Genomic DNA, 22,523 nt, shown 5'->3' with positions numbered 1-22,523 from the left:
ACTGTTGATCACTTTGATAACCTTGCTGGTATAGTATTTCACTTGCTACCCCTTCCCATACTGCCCACTTTGGAAGGAACTTACTGTGTGAGGCCCACATATAAGGAATGGAGGTTATATTCCACCTCTTTTAGGACAGATTATACATTATTTGGAGTTCTTCTGCACAGGTCACTTATTGTTCTCTCTCATTTAATCATTTATTTATATTAATATGAACTCATGTACATTGATTTTATACTTTGGGTTGTAGTAGTACTAAATTTTGTTAATATATGATTTTACCAGTGCTGGTTTATTCTGTTGCTCAAATTGTTCCAGCTTTAGCTATTGAGGACTATTCACTTGGTTCCTGTCCCCTTTTATATACCCTTGTTGTTTTGGGTTTTTTTTTAGCGGGGGTAAAGGTAGAGGAGTTACTGTTTTATTTTCTGGTTACTTTGGAATGCTTCAGGATCATCTTGTGTATTTTCTGCTCCAGTTCTACAATCAGGCATTTCTCTGAGGAACCTTGGCCTGTTTTTGGAGAATGTTATTAGAAACCAAGATCTGGCTGTTTTCCCTCTTCTTACTTGCTTCAAAAGATAGTTGACTCTCTAAAGCAAAAGTAGTGGCAGTGACTTTTGTGTTTACAGCACATGTAGAAATAAAATATATTAAGTTGGTGAAAAAGTAATTGTGGTTTTGGATCATGAATTTTATATCATTATAACTAGGCTCAAACATATCTTTATTAATCAAAGGAGGAATCATTATAATCAACACATTTTTCCCAACAAGAAATAAGTTTATTTATTCCTATAGCATAAAAACCCATGCTTTGGAATTCAGAGAACTCTTAGAAAGCATTTTCTGCCTCCTGCTGGTTGTGGAAGCATTTTCTCTGCAAGAAGTTGTCAGGATGCTTGAAGAAGTGGTAGTTGGTTGGCAAGAGGTCAGGTGAATATGGTGGATGAGGCAAAACTTTGTAGCCCTATTCATTCAACTTTTGAAGTATTAATTGTGCAATGTGTGGTCAGACGTTGTCATGGAAAAGAATTGGGCCCATTCTGTTGACCAATTTCAGCTGTAGGCATTGCAGTTTTTGATGCATCTCATTGATTTGCTGAACATACTTCTCACATGTAATGGTTTCATCAGGATTCAGAAAACCATAGTGGATAAGACAGGCAGCAAACCACCAAACAGTGACTGTGATCTTTTTTTGGTACAAGTTTGGCTTTGGGAAGTGCTTTGGAGCTTCTTCTCAGTCTAACCACTGAACTGGTCATTGCTGGTTGTCATATAAAATCCACTTTTTGTCATACATCACAATCCCATCAAGCAATGATTCATCATTTTTGCATAGAATAAAAGAAGATGACACTTCAAAACGACAGTTTTATTTTTCAGTCAGCTCCTGTGGCACCCACTTATCGAGCTTTTACACCTTTCCAGTTTGCTTTAAATGCCAACCGACTGTAGAATGGTCAGTGTTCAATTCTTTGGCAACTTCTGCTGTAGTTGTAAGAGGTTCAGCTTTGATGATCCTCTCCTTGGTCATTGTCAGTTTCTGATGGCTGGCCAGTGTGCTCCTCATCTTCAAGGCTTTCTCTCCTTTGCAAAACTTGTTCAACTACCACTGCCCTGTACGTTTGTTAACAGTTCCTGGGCCAGATGTGTTGTTGATACTGCAAGTTGTCTCTGCTGCTTTACAATCCATTTTAAACTTGAATAAGAAAATTGCTCGAATTTGCTTTTTGTCTAACATCATTTCTCTAGTCTAAAATAAATATAAACAGCAAGTAGTAAGTTATTATGGAGGAGGAAGTGGCAGCCCACTCCAGTATTCTTGCCTGGAGAATTCCATGGACAGAGGAGCCTGGCAGGCTCCAAGAGGTCACAAAGAGTCAAACACGACTGTGATTAACATACACACAAAGTAAGTCATTAGCAAAAAAATAAAGTGAGAATTGTACATTAAAATGATGTATGACATAACCACATTTATTTAAGAATGTATTCCAATATCAAACAGCAAAGTTCAACAGTGCGTTTTGAAACCACAATTACTTTTGTACCAACCTAACATGATGACAGAGCAGAGAATTAGAAATATACTTTTATAGGTCTTTACACATGATGAGGTATACATTTGAAGTTTAACTCAAATTAACTGAAAGCAGATATTGTAAACCCAAGTAAAACTGTAGGAAATAAAAAGAGGTATAAATGATAAGGCAATAGAGATAAAATGGAAATACAAAATATGCTCCAATATCCCAAGAAATGGGAGAAAGGGCAAAAAATAAAGAACAGATGGAACAAATGAAATATAGCTAGCAAGATTGTAGATTTTAATACAACTATACAAATAAACATGGTAATAAACATCAGTTAAAAGACAAAATGTCAGATTGGTTTTTTAAAAAAAATAAAAAGGTCGTACTATACAATGTCTATAAGGGCTCCACTTTAAATATAAAGACATAGGTAAAAAGATGGAGGAAAATATACTATGCAAACATTAGCCAAAAGAAAGCTAGTACAGCCATATTAAGTTCAAACAATGTAGACTTCACAATAAATATTATCAAGGATAAAGAATTTTGATATATGACAAAACCAATACAATATTGTAAAGTTAAAAAATAAATAAAAAAGGATAAAGAATATTTGCTGACAAATGTTTGCCAACAAAGGTCTGTCTACCAAAGCTATGGTTTTTTCAGTAGTCATGTATCGATGTGCAAGTTGGGCCGTAAAGAAAGCTGAGCACCAAAGAATTGATGCTTTTAAACTGTGGTGTTGGAGAAGACTTTGAGAGTCCCTTGGACTCATATTGGACTGCAAAGAGATCAAACCAGTCAATCCTAAAGGAAATCAGTCCTGAATTATTCATTGGAAGGACTGATGCTGAAGCTGAAACTCCTTTGTACTTTGGCCATCTCATGCAAAGAACTGACTCATTGGAAAAGACCTTCATGCTGGGAAAAACTGAAGGCAGGAGGAGAAGAAGATGACAGAAGTTGAGATGGTTGGATGGCATCACCGACTTGATGGATATGAGTTTGAGCAAGCTCCGGGAGTTTGTGATGGACAGGGAAGCCTGGCGTGCTGCAGTCTGGGGTCACAAAGAGTTGGACATGCCTGAGCGACTGGACTGAACTGAACTGAAAGAAGAATATTACATATTCCAAGAAATATCTTTAATGTGTATGCAACTAACAGTAAACATTCAAAATACAGAAAACAAAGATGATACAACTAAAAAGTAGAAGAGAAAAATCCATAATTATAGTTGGAATATTCAACACTCTTCTCTCAGTAGTTGATACAACAAGTAGGCAGAAAATTCAGTTAAGGATCTGGGTGACTGAGAAATATTTAACCAGCCTGATGTAAGAGACATTTATAGAACCCTTCACTTTGCATAGGAGAACATAAATTTCTTCTTTAGTGCACTTGCAACATGCAGCAGGGTATCCAGTGTCATAAAACCTCAGCAAATTTCAAAGAATAGAAATCATATGGATTACAGTCTCTGACCATAATAAAATCAATAACAGAAAGATAACAGGAAAACCGCCACATATAGAGATTAAAGAACATGAAATTTTGAAATCTATAGCATATCAGAATTTTGGAGACCAACTAGGAGGAGTTTTGAGAGGGGAAATTGATGGCATTTATATTAGAAAAGAGGAAGGTCCCAAATCAGTAAGCTTTTACTTTAGGAGAGAAAAAAGAGCAAACAACTGAAAGGAACCAGAAGAAAAGGAAAAAATGAGCAGAAATTAATGAAACTTAAAACAGACAGTAGAGAAAAAGAGTCAGACCAAAGGCTGATTCTAAGTTTATCACTATAATTTACCATGTTAAAAGAATTCCACTTTTATTCATAATAAAAATAAGTTTCACCAAACTAGGAGAAGAAAGGAACTTTTTTAACCTAATGAAGACTGTTTTCAGAAATTCTGCAACTAATACAATTAATAAGGGGAAATTTCAGTCTTGTAGTAAAATAATATTTGAAACTAGACAGTGATGTTTTATTCTCACCACTCATATTCAACATTATACTGGAAGTCCTAGATGAGGCAGTAAGGCAAAAAAATTAAATGCATAGCATACATACTTGGAAGGAAGAAATTAAACATTATTCATAGAAGATATAATATGTAGAAAAGCATAAAGAACCTACCAAAAAATCTTCAAGTGGAAGTTTCATGTTGGAGTATGAAATTTTAAAATATCATTTAAACATTACTCAAAAAATACCTACAAATCTAACCATATGATTTTCATGCTAAAACTATGAAAGATTGTTGAAAGAAACCAAAGAGCCAAATACGTTGTTTTCAGTTGCTAAGTTGTGTCCAGCTCTTTTGTGACCCCATGGACTATCGCCAGCCAGGCTCCTCTGTCCATGTGATTTTCTAGGCAAGAATACTGAGGTTGGTAGCCATTTCCTATCCAGGGGATTTTCCCAACCTAAAAGGATCAAACCCACATCTTCTGCATTGAAGGCAGATTCCTTACCACTGAGCCACCAGGGAAACCTATGTCAAGATGTTATTCCTTCCTAAATTGGTTGGAAGATTAAACACAACCCTGGTTTACATCACAGCACAGATTTTTGTAGGTATCAGCAAGCAGATTCTAAAGTACGTGTGGAAAGGCAAAGGAACTACAATAGCCGGTACAGTTTTGAAGAGAACAAGATAAACTAACACTTCCTGGTTTCAAGACGTAGTGTAAAGCTACAGTAGTGAATGTGTGGGGGACTTCTCTGGTGGTCTGGTGGCTAAGACTCTATGTTTCCAATGCAGGGAGCCTGGGTTCAATTCCTGGTCAGGGAACTAGATCCCATATGCTGCAACTAAGACCTGGCATAGCCAAATAAATAAATATTTTTTAAAAGACTGTGTGGTACTGGCAAAAAGATGAGCACCATAGGTCAAAGAGAGCCCAGAAAATATATTCAGTTGGTTTTTTACAAAGGTAGTAAGGCGGTTCAGTGGAGTAAGGACAGTCAGTACAACTAATGGTGCTGCAGCAGTTTAGCTTCAGTATGCAAAAACAGAACCTCAGAGTGTAATTCATACCTTGTACAAAAGTTAACTCAAAATGTATTATAGATCCAAATGTAAAACACAAAACTGTGACACTTCAGAAGAAAACATTAGAGAATTACACCAAAAGCATAGTCCATAAAAAATGGATATATAGCTATTTATCAAAGTTTAAGATTCACTCCATGAAAAGGCCCTGTTCAGAGAATAAAAAATCAGTCTAGACAATACAGAGTGATTTTTTTTTTAACTATATGCAGTTAAAAAAATCAACCAGGATTCCAGGGGAACCCAAGATGAAATACATGAATAATTATTAAAAATGAGTGATATGGTATGGAAGGGGATGAACTGGTCTAAATAACTTTGGAAACTATTGCTCAAGATGGTAAATTTGTTAAACACACACAGACACACACACCCTTAAATAAGTGAATACTATACATTGTAGATAAAGCCAGGTTTTTTGAGAAAGTTTCAGTTAAGCAAGGTGAATGGGAAGGTTATAATGAACCCTATTTTTCTGGATTTATAGTTGGAGGTTTCAGTATAAATGTATTTTTTTAAACATATATACAGATAGATACAAAAGTATAGATGTGTGTACACATGAATTCGAATACATCTGATATTTCCTCACTCTGACTGCTGAGTCTTAAATGAGTGACACCTGGAAACCGAGCACACCTAGCCCTCAGGTCCTAGTTTCTAAACACCATTCTCCAGTGACAGGAATCAAGCCTCCTTGCAGAAGTGATCGATTGTAGAGCTAGGGCCAGGAAAATACACATTGATCCAGAGGGGCCAGCAGATAAGGAAATACATGTCAAGTCAGAGGAACCAACCTTTCAGAGGAGCTCCCCATGGCCAGATCTAGAATAATTTAAACAACAAAATAAACAATAATATTATTGGATTATAACACAAAGAATAAAAAATAGACTGTTACTTAGTGACTGAATAAATAAATGGAGAAGGGACAGCTCTTCCTTAGGAATTGTAATCAATGCATGTAGAAAGTCTTGCTTACAAGAAATGGGGGACAGAAAGGCCTCTGTGCCTGGGAGCCCCACAGGGCCCTACTCGGTTTCAGACTCTTCACAAAAATTAACTCAAAATGGATTGCAGACCAAAATTTTTAAATGCAAAACTCTAATATTCTTAGACAATAATAAATGAGAAAACCTAAATGACCTTGGGTATGGTGATGCATTTTTGGATATAACACTATAGGCATGATCCACAAAATAAACAACGATATACTCCTACATGCATGTTAGAATGGCCAAAATCTGGAACACTGAGAACACTAAATGCTGGTGAGTTTGTGGAACAATAGGAACTGTCACAAATTGCTGGTGGGAATGCCAAATGGTAAGCCACTTTGGAAGACAGGTGACGTCTTACAAAACTGCTGCTGCTAAATCGCTTCAGTTGTGTCCAACCCTGTGCGACCCCACAGACGGTAGCTCACCAGGCTCCTCCATACCTGGGATTCTCCAGGCAAGAATACTGGAGTCGGTTGCTACTTCCTTCTCCAATGCATGCATGCATGCTAAGTCGCTTCAGTCATGACTGACTCTGCAGCAGCCCACCAGGCTCCTCTGTCCACGGGATTCTTTAGGCAAGAATATTGGAGTAGGTTGCCATTTCCTTCTCCACTTACAAAACTAAGCATACTTTTACCATATGATCCAGCAATCACACTCCTTGGTATTTACCTGCATAAAAACTTGCACATGGATGTTTATAGCAGTTTTATTCATAATTGTCAAAACTTGAAAGCAACCAAGATGTCCTTCAGTGGGTAACTGGATAAACTGGTACATCCAGACAATGGAGTACTTTTCAGTGCTAAAAGAAATAAGTGATTGAGCCATAAAAAGAAATGGAGGAAAATTAAATACAGATTACTAAGTGAAAGAAGCTAATCTGAAAAGGCTTCATACTGCATGATTCCAACTATATATGACATTCTGGAAAAGGCAAAACTTTTCTTTTTTTTAGTAAAAAGATCAGGAGTTGGAGAAAGGGAGGGATGAATAGGCAAAGCATGGAGCATTTTAGTGCAGTGAAACACTCTGATATTATAATTATTGATACATTTGAACAAACCCATAGAATTATGCAACACCAAGAATGAACCCTAAATGTAAACTAGGGATGTTGGGTGATAATGGTAACAAATGTACCACTTTGGTAATGGGGAAAGCTATGTATATGTGAGTTTATGGAAAATCTGTATGCCCCTCAGTTTTCCTGAACTGCTCAAAAAAGAAAGGTTTAAAGAAAAAAAAATAATATTATTGCATTATAACACAAAGAATTAAAAAATAATGAGACTGTTACTTAGTGATTGAATAAATGTAGAAGGGACAGCTCTTCGTTAGAGAAGACTTCTAATCAATGCCTGTAGAAAGAATGAGCGAAATGGCAAATCACCATTGTAATACAACAGTGCAGACCTTGAAGGCAAGGTCAATGGATGAGTACTAAAGTTAGCAAAAATTTAAGGAGAAACAAGATATTTAAAAAATCTCAGAATATCACTCCCCAAATAATTGTTGATTATAAAAAGAAAAATAGTGATGTTTATAGTGGAGAATCCTAGTCATTTGGTTCGTCTTTCAGGAACTGGATGTGGAATACTGCCACTATCCTTCAGAAATAAAAACTATAGGAAGTTTCATTTAAGGCATAGAAGTATGTTTATAAGAATTGTAATAAACTGCAAAACTGATGGACAAACTACAAGTTTGACATTTAGCAACTTGTCAGTTATCTTGGTCTTTTTTAAGAGTTCATGAAGCATCTCTGTGGAATTCTAAAATCTGCCCCAGAAACTATCAGTATTTACACTGTTATCCCTGTAGGTTAAAGTGAAAAATGAATACACACACACCTATAGTATTTTGTTGTGTCTTAACAGTTGGAGATGGGTGAAGATATGTATAACAAAACAGTTGAAGAGGATTTTGCCACGTTTGAAACAGCAGTTTATAGGCCAGGTAGTTATTTTTCAGAGTCAGTGATGAGCCTTACTCCTCTTTCACACTGTTGTCTGCAGATAAACCTGCTTTCAGATTGGGACTTCATGGATCACTGATGCTTATAAAGATACCTTTCGCAGATTGACAGAGAAGCTTGACTTACTCAAGTAAAATAATTTTTAAAAACTAGTTGGATTATTCTAGTATATTAATATTTTTATATGTGTATAAAGAAAAGGAGCAATATGTTTCATTCATCTCTTTTGTGTATGATTTATCAATTCATTTCTCCTCTCATTTTCTTTATGTGGCTTTTCTCCATTGAAATTATTATACTCATTTGAAAATTATATTTGCAAATGATAAATATATAAATTTGTAAAACTGTTATACTTATTAACAAATATTTGAGTTCTTATTGTTTCATAATACTGTGTTAGTTACTGTGGGGAAAAAAGAAGACAAAATAAATTCTGCCCACCACAGAATTTAATTAAGATAAATGTACATGTGTAACCAGGTAGGGTAGGGATGGGAGATTTAGATGTAAGTATTGGGCAAATTCCAGGAGATGGTGAAGGACAGGGAAGGCTGACGTGCTGCAGTTCATGGGGTCACAAAGAGTTGGGCACAACTTAGTGTCTGAACAAACAAAAACAAAAAAATAGTGTTAGCGTTCTCCAGATTCCAAACAGAAACTAGTTTCACGATTAGGAAGTCCTTTTATATGTTATCACAGCATGGCATAAGAACAGAACAAACTGGGGTAGGAGGATCTTTAAATCCTGGCCCTAGAGAACTTAAAAGAATCTTTCCTGTCTTTTGAAGTCAGCTACAGGTACAGAGACAATAAATAATGTATATTTGTACTCACTGCCTATATAATCATCTCTTTAGATTTCCAGACAACTCACAGTGTTCAGATAACATGTTTTTCTAAAGAAGTATTTTATATCAAGTACCAACAGTCTTAGTAACTCTCTTATTCCTCTTATGTGCTGAGTGCAGTCGGAGGAAGAGGAATTGGAGTTGGTGAGTGTGGGTTTCTACTTGAATGGAATTGAAAAAGATATGGAAAGTACTAATTCTTTTCAATGTTTTTATCTGAGTAATGTTCCCTTTGTTACACAGATTTTTTTTTTTTCCTTGCTGTTAAATACTGTCCAAACATTCTGAATAACTGAACCAAGCACTGGTACTGCAGAATGTGGTTTTTCTACTCACAATTATATATCTTGACCTGTTTTATTTGTTCTGGAAACTTTGGAATAGAGCCTTTATAAACAATAGCTGCCCGTGATCACAAGACATGTTAAAGAATTTTTTAAGGAAAGATATAAAATACCTTACATAGTTCCCCAAATTATTAATATATTTTTAGAAAATGACTTCACCCTCACAGTTCCTCAGATTGTAACACACTGTCTTGTGTTGTTTCTCTTTCTTTCAAAAAGATTACATCATTTTTGGTGAGGTCACCTTTTTCACAGAGTTAGAATTATTTCATCCTGCATGAGACAATCTGAACCACAAGGGGGTTCCCTGTTTATTAAAACGAATGTCTTTAATTGAACATACACAAACTTCCTTTTTTTCTATCAGAAGATATTCTGTCCTTAATAGTAGCTGTTACTTTTTTTCAAAAACAAATGATTTCTATTGGCTTTTCTTCTAGAAAATAAATTTGACTAAAAATAACTTTCAGTTGCTCTTTCTTTGGGAACTAAAACTCAAATCTCACAGAACTGATCTTCTGATTTCGAAGTCAGCTGCTAATTAGGTGACTTTAAGGGAACTAAAGACTTGAAAATGTTTAGTTTTTAGCATGGGCAGGGGTTTAGATTGCATGAAAGCATGGGGGAAAGGCATCTGTTCGTTTTACATTTTATTATTACATATATTTGCATGCTGGTGTGTTTTGCGCAATTTGTTTCTTTTCAAATAAGGTTGTGCTCTGTCCTTAAAATTAAAGATTCTTCTTTAACTTTGTGATCACTCTCACAGTTTTGGATGTGGTTTCACATTGGATAACTAAAATACACCGAAAGTGATGAAAGTGAAAGTCGTGTGTGACTCTTTGGGACCCCAAGGACTAGACAATCCATGGAAATCTCTTGGCCATGGAATTCTTGTGGTGTTGGATTATATCATGTGCAGATTTTACGTATCTTTTAGGCAAATACTTTACTTACTGATACAATAATGATTAGCAAATGATAGTTTAAGATTAAATAATGTGTCTTAGATTAAATCTCACTATTTATACCCTTAAGAAGTTAATCATGAATGCTTCCTTGTGAATTTATGAATTATCTAGCAGTATGTTGCCCTCTAGTGGCTGTGGAAATCAGTGCCGTTGAGATTATGAGCCTTGATGGGTAGAACCAATGTATTGGAGTGTCACTGTTTTACAGACACACACACCACCACCACCACCCCATCTTGAGGTCACATTAGGAGACTTCCGTGGAGGTGAAGGTAGGGCATGGATAGAGCCAGGCTAGACCATGGCATACTGTGTTTTTCACCTAGTATTTGACTCCTGAAGTTTCAGTGACAAAATTTGTGAGAACAGATCTCTGTTCTCTCAAAGTAGATCTCTGTCTCAAAAATGCACTAAAATTTTTAACTTGATGCTGAGACAAAAATGTATACCTAGTTGTTATATGTTGACTTTTACATTCCTTAAAGTATACCCTCAATTACAAAATCTCAAAGGTAAATTTCTAAGTATTTGAAGACTAAAATCAAGCACATAAAAATACTTTTGATTAAGAAACAAACATTTAACCAGAAACTGTAAATAGTCATTGATATTCTCTAAAACTTAAGTTAATTCAAATTCTAAAACTTAATTAAAATGCAGAGCTCTGTGTGTCAGAACCAAATCACAATCAGAGACACAATCTGTTAGAATCTAGAAAGTTGTTCAAATTGGCTTGAGCTCTAGAATAGAATCATGAGTGGGTCTGACCCAAAGTGAGTGCCCTGGAACCTACACTAAAGGCCCATTTAGAGCCAGGCTATAAAGATGCCTTTAGAAGTTTTGCAATTCTAGAACAACTCTCCTTTCTGACAGCTCCAAGGGAATAGCTGTGGATATTTACCTTCAAAAAACAACAAAAAAAAAAGCCAGTTATGTAGAAATCTTGGGCCAGAGAGTATCTTAGAACAATTTAAGGATATATCTTACATTTCCGAAGTACTTAATTTATCAAAGCACTTCTTACTGTTGCCTTACTAGATTCTCACAGTAGTACTGCAAAGCAGCAGTGCAGTGATCACCATCTTCTCTGCTTTACAACCAAAGAGATTTGGAGAGGGTGAAGGATTTTTCCAGTGCTCAGGAATTAGTGAATCTGGGACAAGAATCAGGCCAGTATAGCCTGAGTGGTCTTTCTAATATCGTCTAACTTAAGATTGGATAGAAAATACAAACTAAAAAAAATAAAATGAGATATGAAATATCTAGATCTAACCAAAGGTCTTCAATTTGATTACCATTTGAAATAGTGATAGAGAAAACTGAATGACATCCTGATTCTCTGTAATCTCAAGGGCACTGAGTTATATTTTGATATGGCTTAGGCCCCCTAAATGTCAGTTACCAGGCTGTAATTTCTTCATTTAGAAAAAAACCCTGGAGTTATGCTTTAGCCTTCTTGTGTTCTAATCACATGAAACTTGGAGTCTCTCTTTCACTGATTCTCAGTTTTAGAACGTGTTCGCTTGAGGCAGCGCATTGTGAGAAACTGCTCTTTCATACCCATACCCTTAGAGAATGGTGACTGTCTTAAACTGACTTGATTATTCTGTAGTTCATTTTGTTTCACTCCCACTGTAGATAGGATGCTATGTAGATGCTGTTGGTCAGCAAGCATTTACCATTGGTCATCTGCAGCCCTATGAGAAGTATTATATTTTATTTAAAAGTTCTATACTCAAAGCTTCTCCATTCATAAGCGTCTGAAGAAGGGATACATGGCTGAGTCTGCCATTAAAAAACAGGTCAATGTTGGATGATGGGAGAGGCTCTGCATGTATAGTGTCAGGGAGTATATGGTAAATCTCTGTACCTTTTCATCAATTTTTCTGTGAACCTAAAACTGCTCTTTAGAAAAATCTTAATAAAAATTTATATCTAAATACATACACATATACATATTTGTGTGTGTGTTAACTGCAGGATCTCAGGGAAGGAAATATGAATACAAGCTGCAGTTTAGTAAGCTATGACTTAAAACCCTGTTAATTTGTAAATCCAGCAAATAGAAGTAGTTTTGAACTCTTTTGGACTCTCATGGACTTATAATCTATATATACACAGATAACCTTGCTATCCTCAGGTATTTAAAATCTACACATATCTTACTTAGGTAGGGTAGCCTGGCAGTCTTTATAAGGGGCATCAAATCCTCATTTATGTTAACATATAAGTGTTATCAGCCCTAATACAAGTTTTCTATTTTAAGGATGTATCTCTGACATCAATAAACTCTCTGAAAAAGGCACTAGGAGAAAATGAATGATTAATGTAAAATACATCCCTTAAAATTAAATAGTTATTCTCATTAGTATTTTTAAAGTTTTCACATAATCACTTGCTTCAGGGAATGATGTTCACATCATAAAACTGTGAAAAATGTCACTTTTAAATTGAATGTTCTATTTTAAAAATTAAGCTTAAATATAAATACTCATAGAATAACACTTTTTTCTACTCTCTCACAGAATACCCAAAGGATAAGCAGTTCTCAAGCCACTCAACCCCTAGCTACCCCAGTGGTGTCTGTGACAACTCCAAGCCTGCCTCCGCAGGGCCTGGTGTACTCAGCAATGCCGACCGCCTACAACACAGGTGAGCCTGCCCTGTTGCCTTTTGTGGGGTTTTTTTATTTGTTTTGTTTCAGTGTGTACTTTTGTGATTTTTTAAAAAATATATTTATTGAAATTATTTCAAGTTTCTTAGATTCACAGTTGGATATGTTAATGAAACACATGCTAGTCTTGAAAAAATTACACAATACACATTGATTATAGAAAGATTCCCCAGCATGAACTTCTGCTTACCCCTGAGAAACAACTAGCTCTTATCAAATTATGACGCATAGCAAACGGAGCAAAACACTTGGTGTTTTCTATGTAGTTCTTGTTACATAGCATCTCACTCTTCCAAGCTTTTAAAATAAGATGTTTTTCTGTATGCTGTGTCAACCTACCTTGGGAAAGACAGCATCCCTTGGGACCTCGGAACTCAGGGAGGTGGATCTAGGTGGCTGTGTCAGCAGGTCACATTTTCTTCCCTGTGATAGCCCGTTTGGTTTCTACTGTTTGTGCCTCGGGAGCAAGACCAGGAGCTTTCTTATTTCTCTTCAAAACCAGTCACTCCTCACCTCTGAGGTGAGCTTTTCACTCATTCATGGTATTTAGACTTTTCATCCACAAATACCCTATTTAGGGAGTATATTAGATAAGTTTAAAAATACTGCAGTGATTGGAGGAGTGCTGTGTGGAGAGCCCGATGTATGAAGGTTTCTCTAGATGTGCCATTTAGGGATTGGCAGAGGACACATGGGGGAGCTTCCCTTTCTCACTAGCAGAGCCAAACACCTGATGCTTCAAAAGGAGGAGGAGCGAGAGAAAGAGTTAAAAATACCTTGCCAGTTTTTCAGAGACCACAGGGCAGGGCATTTTTGTGATTCTGATAGATTAATAAAGATCATCTAATTTCACACTTCAGGGTAAATGCTGTAGCACAGTCTTTCACCCTGCTCTGTGGAGCTCCCTGAGGGGTGCAGAGCCATTAATATATTTGATTGCTGCTTTAATTCCAAGTAGTTCTTTTAAAACAAAAATGACTTTAAATGGTTTTGTTGAAAAGAAAGCTTCTTAGGAAATGTCTACTACCTTTTCCAACAATCAATATAAAAAAAAAAATGTCCAAATCCATCAACTAAATCTAGAGTAAAGCCAGGGATTATACGTTCATAGAAATTCTGTTTCATTGTCCTGGTCACCAGCTATATGAGCAACACTAGTCTAGGGACATACATTTTCTCCCAGGTTTATTCTGGAAAAGGAGACATACCCAAGTTGGTAACCTATGGAGGGGAAGTCCTGAGTTGTTGAGGTTACCAGTTTATACTCTGATCTTGAAAAGGTGAGGAAAGTAGAAAATTTGTGAGCTAGAATGTTCAGAGGAGCGTTGGCCGAGGAGATGGTTCTTGAGCTGGGTGTCACCATTACATTACAGTTTACTGAGCATTTCATGACAGGTTTTTCCAATAGAAAACTTAGATACCCCACTATATTTGTTTTTAGAAATGCCATTGGCTTTAAAGAATATTTTTTCCAAAGTCCAGAAGGAATTACCAAAACACAAAAATGGAGTCACATTCTCTTGAAACCATCCCTTATCAGTCTCACTCCTGTAACTACTTACTTCTCTCTCAGAGCACCTGTTCTGTTTAATGTTACCACATTATCTTTAATGTATTTATCTTTTTAAAACATGCATCTATATTTTGTCTTTCATTAGTATATCAACTACCTTTCTGTACATAGTTAAGAATCAAACACGTGCCAGTCAGTCAGTACAGGGATAAATAAATGAGCAACATTTCAAAAAGTACAGTAGTTCTGTGTGGAGGAATCATATAGACACTTCCTCATGCCCATCTGTAAGATCACTGCCAGCTTCTTACCTTATTCATGGATCCATTCAGCACAGATTGATTGAGTGTGTTCTGTGTGACAAGCACTGTGCCAGGCACTGGCAATATACAGGAGCACACAGTTAACAATGGAACGTAGGGTCTATCAGAGGAGAAAGACACAAGACAAATAGCTCTAGGAGTAATTTATCACCATCCTGTTAAGGGCCATACTGAAGCTTTGACCTGAAGAGGCTTCAACCTGCCTCAGCCAGGCAGAGTAGGGAGAGTGCCCCAGGAACGGGGAGCACTGTGTGCAGAGGCAGCAGGAGCATGGCTGACGTGGCCAGATGGCTGTAGAGTTGAAACCACAGAGGGAGGTTGGGATGCATACGCCTTGCTGAGGACTTTTGGACATGATCTTGAGACATTGGGAAGCCATAAAAAGGTTTTAAGCAGAGCGGTATCATGACTATATTTGTTTTGTATGATCACTTAACTACAGCACTCATGGCGCGACCACACAAGAGGCTACTATGATAGTCCAACTAATGAGTGCTAAAGGTGTGAACTAGGCTGGTGGCAATAGAGACGGTGAGATGTGGGCAGGCTTGAGAGACAGTAGCTAGAATTGACTAGACTTGATTGTTGGTGGTGGAAGTAAGTATCAAGGGTAACACCCACAGATTTGGCATGAACAGTTATAGGAGAGTTGGTGCCATTTACTAGAGAGAGGCAGGTTTGGAGGAAATGATGAGTCCAGTGGGATCATGTCAGACTTGATGTGTCTGGAGAAACATCATGACAAGTAGACATGTCAAGTGGGTAGTTGGAAGGACTTGGAGGCACTGTGGAAGGCGCAGTGTGATGGACCCCCCCGACCCAGCTTCTGTGGGGAGGGGCAAGGCAATGTTAGAGAGCAGTGACTGAAAAAAGATCCCAAGCACAGCTATGCTGTTTAAACTCAGGTTCTTTTTTAAAATGCTAATTCACTAGGGAGACTAATTTCTTTAAATACTTCTCTCAAGACATGAAAAAGAAGTTAAAAGTAGAAGAGCTTTTGCCACCTCTCTTTAGAACTAAATGGAAAAAAACAAATGTTAATGTTGAACTGAAATAACTCTATATGTGAGTGATAACGAACATGCTATGTCTTGGCCAAAATGATTATGACTGAAGCATTTATGTCTTATAACACAAAGTTTTTCATGAACTTTCATTTTGCATGCAATCAGGGATCTTTGACAGTTCCTGTACTTCGAAAAAATGCAATTAATTGTATGATAGTGAATATACTGTCTATGTCACTAAGCTTGACAGCCCATGAAAAGGGGTCCTGAATCTTTTCTGTTTCCCCTGTACTTCAAAAATATGAGACATGCTGAACTCGTTGTAGTCAGGATGAACTGGAGTGTTTTCTCTTTTGTTCATGAGGGTAGTGGTGGGCATATATATTTTAAATAGCAATTGTATAGGAACATCTTTTAGTGACAGCATTTTTATTATTTCTGTTTACAATCCTGGAATAAGTATCTCAACTTTTTGTGAAAAATTAAGCTATAAATGTTTAGTATAAAATTGAAACCTTTTTTACTGAAATAATCCCAGACAACTGAATATAGCTAGGTCCTAGAAACCTCCTGAAAGAAAATTTTTTGTCAGTTGTAGACCATAAGCTTGTTTTTGGCTTCCCTGGTGGCTCAGTCAGTAGAGAATCCGCCTGCAATGTAGGAGACCTGGGTTCTATTCCTGGGTTGGGAAGATCCCCTGGAGGGGAGGACATTGCAACCCACTCCAGTATTCTTGCTGGAGAGTCCCCATGGACAGAGGAGCCTCGGGGGCTCGTTGGACACGACTGAGCGACTAAGCACAAAGGGAGTTTTTTGATGCTATGAAGTACCTGGCTTCTTTCAGACTAAGAAAATTATGGGCACAACTATTTGAAAAGCAGGTGTTGTATGGTCCTTTTATTACACACACAAGCAACATTTCCTTCTTTTTTAGACTACTCGCTGACTAGTGCAGACCTGTCAGCACTGCAGGGCTTCAACTCGCCAGGAATGCTGTCTCTGGGACAGGTGTCTGCCTGGCAGCAGCACCATTTAGGACAAGCAGCCCTCAACTCTCTCGTGTGAGTAACTGACTAGATGTTTTCACCAAACCTCTACCTACACTTCCCAACCTGTGTCTCATTCCACTGTTAGAAGAAAGGTAACCTGAAGGTATTCAGGCCTACCTGCCACCCTTCTCTTTCCTTGCTTTGGTTAACATCAACAGACAGAATAAGAAAATGAGCTGTGCCCGTTGCTTTATCCCTGGATCGTAGGGAAGGGTGGTAGGGGCTGGGTTTCTTATGTATGCGTCAGGCTACGGGGGATTCATGTGGTTGACCCCAGTCCACTGCACACATTGTACCTCTCCAGGAAGGGTTCGCAAGAGAATGTTCCTTACAGACTGCGTGAAAAGGGATTACAGTGGTGCTCAGGAAGGACAGGCATCACTAGCAGGAAGAGAAGGAATGGTGTTTTGGTAAAACTAGAATAGTCAGCCCAAGGAGAAGCTGGAGGAGAACGGTCCAGAAGAGGGGACAGCGTAACAGGTTAGCTGTGTCGCTCCTGCTCAGGACACGAGGGACACCCGGCCTCCCAGCCTCTTGGCCTAAAAGTCCCCAGAGAGGCTCCCTGCATCCTGGTAGCTCCACAGTACACACTGTCGTTGGTCATCAACTCGGGAACTATGTCATGGAGAAATGGCCAGGGTATCTGAGGGAAATCTCTTTGCTTACACAGGTGGTTGGCCCTCGGGCGTGTGCAGAGCATCCTAAATGAGCATACTAAAAATAGCCATGCAAAGGCAGGCAGAAAAGGCTTGGTGCTCAGGCTGAGGAAGAGGCGTGTGCACACTTTACTGTGTCCTCCTCTGAGCCACTCTCTTAGCCTTTCTGAGACTCGTCTGGAGAGTGGGGTGACGTGGCTGCCTTCTGAGAGCTGCTGTGAGCGTAGGTGGCGGGTGCCATCACAGAGGCAGAGCAGAGCGGAGGGGGAGTTGGGGTCAGGGTGCCGCTGTCCCTCTGCCACTTTGGTCCCCGCGCGTCAGTCACTGACACTGTTTTGGAAACTTCAGCCACAGAAGTACCAAGATTAAGGTAACAGAACCAGCCACTAGAAATCTTGACTACTCATTTCTGTTTTTACCAGGGATATGTTATTTTTTCTGTGTGAAGCACTGCAGGAAACACCAAAACTAGTCTTGGGGAGTTATGGCAGTGTTTCAGACCCTGGGCTCTCTGTCAGTCAGGTGGTATCTGTAGTATCCCATTCTTGCAGATGCAGTCACAGACCAGCTGTCTAACAGATCTTTGTTTTTTTCCTTCAGTGCTGGAGGGCAGTTATCTCAGGGTTCAAATTTATCCATTAATACCAACCAAAACATCAACATTAAGTCAGAACCAATTTCACCTCCCCGGGATCGAATGACCCCATCAGGCTTCCAGCAGCAGCAGCAGCCACAGCCGCCACCACCGCCGCCACAGGCCCCACAGCCGCAGCCCCGGCAGGAAGTGGGCCGCTCCCCTGTGGACAGTCTGAGCAGCTCCAGCAGCTCCTACGACGGCAGTGACCGGGAGGATCCGCGGGGCGACTTCCACTCTCCCGTTGTGCTCGGCCGGCCCCCAAACTCTGAGGACAGAGAAAGCCCTTCCGTAAAGCGGATGCGGATGGATGCGTGGGTGACCTAAGGCTTCCAGGCAGGTGTTTGTACTTTGTGTTACTGCAGTGAACTGCTCTACATATCTAAACTGGTAAATAAGGACATGAGTTAAATATATTTATATGTACATACATACATATATATCCCTTTACATATATATGTATGTGGGTGTGAGTGTGTGTATGTGTGGGTGTGTGTTGCGTACACAGAATCAGGCACTTACCTGCTAACTCTTGTAGATCTGCAGGTGTGCGTACCACGGCAAACAGCACCCTGTAGGCAGAGTCTAGTCTGGCACTTCCTTGGACTACTTGTTTCATAAGATAACCAGTTTTTGCAGAGAAACATGTACCCTATATATAATTCTCCCACACTAGCTTGCAGAAACCTAGAGGGCCCCTACTTGTTTTATTTAACTGTGCGGTGACTGTAGTTACTTAAGAAAAATGCTTTGTAGAACAGAGCAGTAGAAAAGCAGGAACCAAGAAAGCAATACTGTACATAAAATGTCATTTATATTAATTACCCAACCTGGCATGGGTCTCTGTTGCAAAGAGGTGCATGGGAAAGGGCTGTTGATATTAAAAAACATAACAAAAAAGCCCCACACATAACTGTTTTGCACGTGCAAAAATGTATTGGGTCAAAGAAGTGATCTTTAGCTAATAAAAAAGAGAGAGAATAGAAAACACGCATGAGATATTCAGAAAATATTAGCCTAGAGATATAGAGCATTAACAGTAAATTAATATATTAAGTTATAATTGGAATATGTCAGAAGTTTCTTTTTACATTCATATCATAAAATTAAAGAAACTGATTTTAGCTCATGTATATTTTATATAAAAGAAAACACCCTTATAAATTGATGACTATATATAAAATTATATTCACTACTTTTGAACACATTCTGCTATGAATTATTTATATAAGCCAAAGCTGTATGTTGTAACTTTTTTTTTTTTTTTTTTAGAGAATAGCTTTATCTTGTTTTAACTTTTTAGTTTTTATTTTGAGAGGGGGAAAAAAACAAACAAAAATATCTTGCAAGCAGAACCTTGGAAAAAAAAAGCCATGAACACTTATTATTCTATATGTAAATTAAAAGTTGAGCCAAACTCTTTGTGTATATAGCATCTTAAATATATTATCACCTTTGATGTAAGTACCTATGTATTGTATGGTCACCAGATTAAAAAGTATATTTTTGTGGATTGCCGCCAATTTAGGGGGAAAAGGCGAGATCCTTATTAAGTAGAGTATTCACTGTTTAATATTTACTATTTTGTTAAATATACTGTACTTTGGATTTTAATTATTGGCCCAGTCTTTTCAGAGGATTGTATAAAGGGGTTTCTCCCCTCACTGGTGGTGAATGTGTGATGTTACATTGTAATCTTTGTGCCGTATGGGTTAAGCATTATTATATATTTTATATGTGTATATAAATAGCAAAGTGGCAAAAAAAATTGATGTTAAGTTCATCCTGCATAAATGTAAAAATGTGTTGTAACAGATTTTATAAGGCATTATTTAAAACTTGCCTTTTGTGAGGAAAAAAATATAGTAGAAAAACTGACCTAATTTAATTAATATTAGAGAAAATGGCAAAATAGTAGATGAGCACAAAGGTTTTATAAGTGGTAAATGATTAGGGAAGAATATTTGTGGGGGAAGGGATCTTTGTTTCTTGACCTTCTAAAATAGATTGATGCAGCTGGTTACAAGATAACTATCATTCTGGACACTCTGTGCATTGAATGACACTTCAGTGTGGGGAGAAGTCCTCTCATGGTGCAGATCCTTGGCATGACTCTTGCCATCCTGATGCCCTCAACTGAGATGCTGACCAAGGCCTTACTCTCTCAGGAAGACAGCTAAGTGGTGACAGCAAGTTCGGCAGTTCCCTGGGCTTGTGCCATGACAAAATTCAAAGTCCTGTATATCTTTCATCGTCGATTTTTAAATACTCGTTTTCTTGAGAAACTCAAAATAAGGGTTGAAAATTACTGCTATTTTATATTTTAAACTTAATATTAAGCAGCTACCTACAATTTTTACTTACGTTTTTGCTTTTTCCCCCTAAATTGCGTTCCTTGTGACATTTTCCTCATATGCTGTTTGTGACAAATCATCAGCCAGATTTCCTGGCTGACACATAGGTAGTTAGGTACAGGATAAACTTGTGGCATTCACAGCTGCAAAGTGGAATTCTGTTTTTAATGACATTTTGGGTAGTAAATTTTGATAGAGGCCAAAAAAGGGAGGGTGATACACTCTCCCCTCTCATCGGTTTAGACATTTGGTTTTTATTCAGAATGGATTTGTTTTGTTTTGTTTTAAATATACTTATTTTACTGAACAACTTACAGGCACATTTCTTCATGAGATCACACCTAATTGAAACAACGCAGTTTCCCAACACTGAATTTCCAAGATAATCCTTACCACTTTGTAAACCATTTATAGCTTTGAAGTGTTCAGTGCTTCTTTGGTTGTTATTTATGCATGTTCATGAACTTCTGCTGTACATGGGATAGGAGTTAACACATTCACATTTACTGTCTATTTTCTTGTGTGCCTTACGAGATGGCTTTTCTGACTGTATCTCAATAGTCTTTCTTTCTATGCAGGTTTATAATCAGTACAACTACTGTTTTCTAAAATAATATTACCAAGGCTCGGAGTTTGTATTTCAATTACACTGACCAAGTAACAATGTATTCCATTTTCAGGAACTGAGTATTTGACTGTTAACCCTTTTCTCATATGCCCAGTGTGACTTAGAGCATATGGACTTGACAGAGGCACTCTCGCCCCATGTACGAACACATTACACACACGCATCTCCTGGTGGGAACCAGCTCAGAGTGGGGAAGACACGAACCACGTTACTTTAGAACCTACTTTTCTTACCCTTTTTGGACTCCTGTGTTTTGTATGACACCATCGCAAGAAATTTTATCCCTGCAGATGAAGTATTTTATTACTAAAAGACAAAAACAAAAAAAGCTAGAGTAAATTGCACTGGTTCAAGTACGGTTTCCAGCAGCTGTACTTCCTTCAGCAGTCTACCTGGTACTACATTGAAAGGGAAAGTCACCATTGTATGTCTACAGATGGTCCCAATCAAAACTCCATCTTTTGAGCCCTAATTATGTCCATTGTGTTAAGAGACTAAATCAGGGGTTTGTTCTAAAAGAACAATATATGTTTTACCATTTCCTTTTACTGTAAGGACAGCTAATAAAGCATTAACATATTTTCTGTATTAACCATCATGCGCACAAGAAATACATAGTAAATAAGGAACCAGAAAACTCCTGGCATCGGATCATAAGAAGCTAGATGATTAGAATGTGAAAAAGATTTTACAAATGTAAAACTTTTATTTCTCTGTAGAAACTTTCTTCACTTTGCTGTGCAAGAAGACACTGCTTTGCTATATTTAAAATGGCTTTTTTAAAAGAGATTTATGTATTTGGTAAATGTTTGTAGTCAACAGTTCACACAAGAAGCTGTACACGGTTTGAACATGTAAAACCGTTTGGCGGCACAAGCTGGACTTTGTTGCCATCCTTGAGATGAACCTTTTAAGAAAAAATAAGTTAATCTCAATTTTTCCCTGAATGTGTTGTTTTTTTCCTTCATTATACAATAAATATTATAGTGAACTTTTTATCAAATGGTTAAGAAAATGTTAGAGGTTGTTGTAAACTATTTGTATCCTGCACTCACTACAGTAAAGACGGACTGGCTTTTCCTGTGTACTCCAGACTCTGTCATGTTTGCCACCAGTCGCCCTCTTTTCCCTTCCCTTCCCTTCCCTTTCCCAAACCTCTTCCGCCTGCAGGTCCCTTTTACTTCCTTTGAGATGTGGTCGAGGAAATTGTTACAGCGCCCCACCCACCCCCCTGTATTGGCTCCTGAGGCCTCTCCTCGTGGGCGGCCCTGGACCCTTCAGGAAGCAGCCAGCAATCTGGTCCCAGCATCGGCCAGCCTGGCTGTTCTGTGCCTGTTGGTGTGGATACATTAAACCCATTCAGGCTGTGATAACAGCTTCCTGCAGGATACGCTACTAGAGTGCAGGGGTGGATGTGGGGCATCTGTTAGAACTT

At 38.0% G+C, this 22,523-nt stretch overlaps 1 protein-coding gene across 9 annotated transcripts in view; it reads left to right on the top strand.

Moving 5' to 3' along the window:
- MEF2A (myocyte enhancer factor 2A) overlaps positions 1 to 22,175 on the top strand; it is a 179,935-nt gene extending 157,760 nt beyond the window's left edge. For 7 of the 9 annotated variants that reach the window (XM_027521842.1, XM_027521841.1, XM_027521839.1 and 4 more), the window contains 4 exons: positions 9,053 to 9,076; positions 12,776 to 12,902; positions 16,702 to 16,828; positions 18,073 to 22,175. In XM_027521842.1, the coding sequence (XP_027377643.1) occupies positions 9,053 to 9,076; positions 12,776 to 12,902; positions 16,702 to 16,828; positions 18,073 to 18,433 (639 nt within the window). In that variant the 3' untranslated portion in view covers positions 18,434 to 22,175. The remainder of the gene's footprint in view (positions 1 to 9,052; positions 9,077 to 12,775; positions 12,903 to 16,701; positions 16,829 to 18,072) is intronic. The other 2 variants (XM_027521845.1, XM_027521843.1) reach the window with 1 other exon arrangement.
- The last annotated feature ends 348 nt before the right edge of the window (positions 22,176 to 22,523 follow it).

The sequence above is a fragment of the Bos indicus x Bos taurus genome, chromosome 21 (genome assembly GCF_003369695.1).
Source record: "Bos indicus x Bos taurus breed Angus x Brahman F1 hybrid chromosome 21, Bos_hybrid_MaternalHap_v2.0, whole genome shotgun sequence".
Taxonomy (NCBI): Eukaryota; Metazoa; Chordata; class Mammalia; order Artiodactyla; family Bovidae; genus Bos; species Bos indicus x Bos taurus.
Note: the sequence above shows the minus strand (reverse complement) of the source record. Positions and strands in the feature narration are given on the sequence as shown.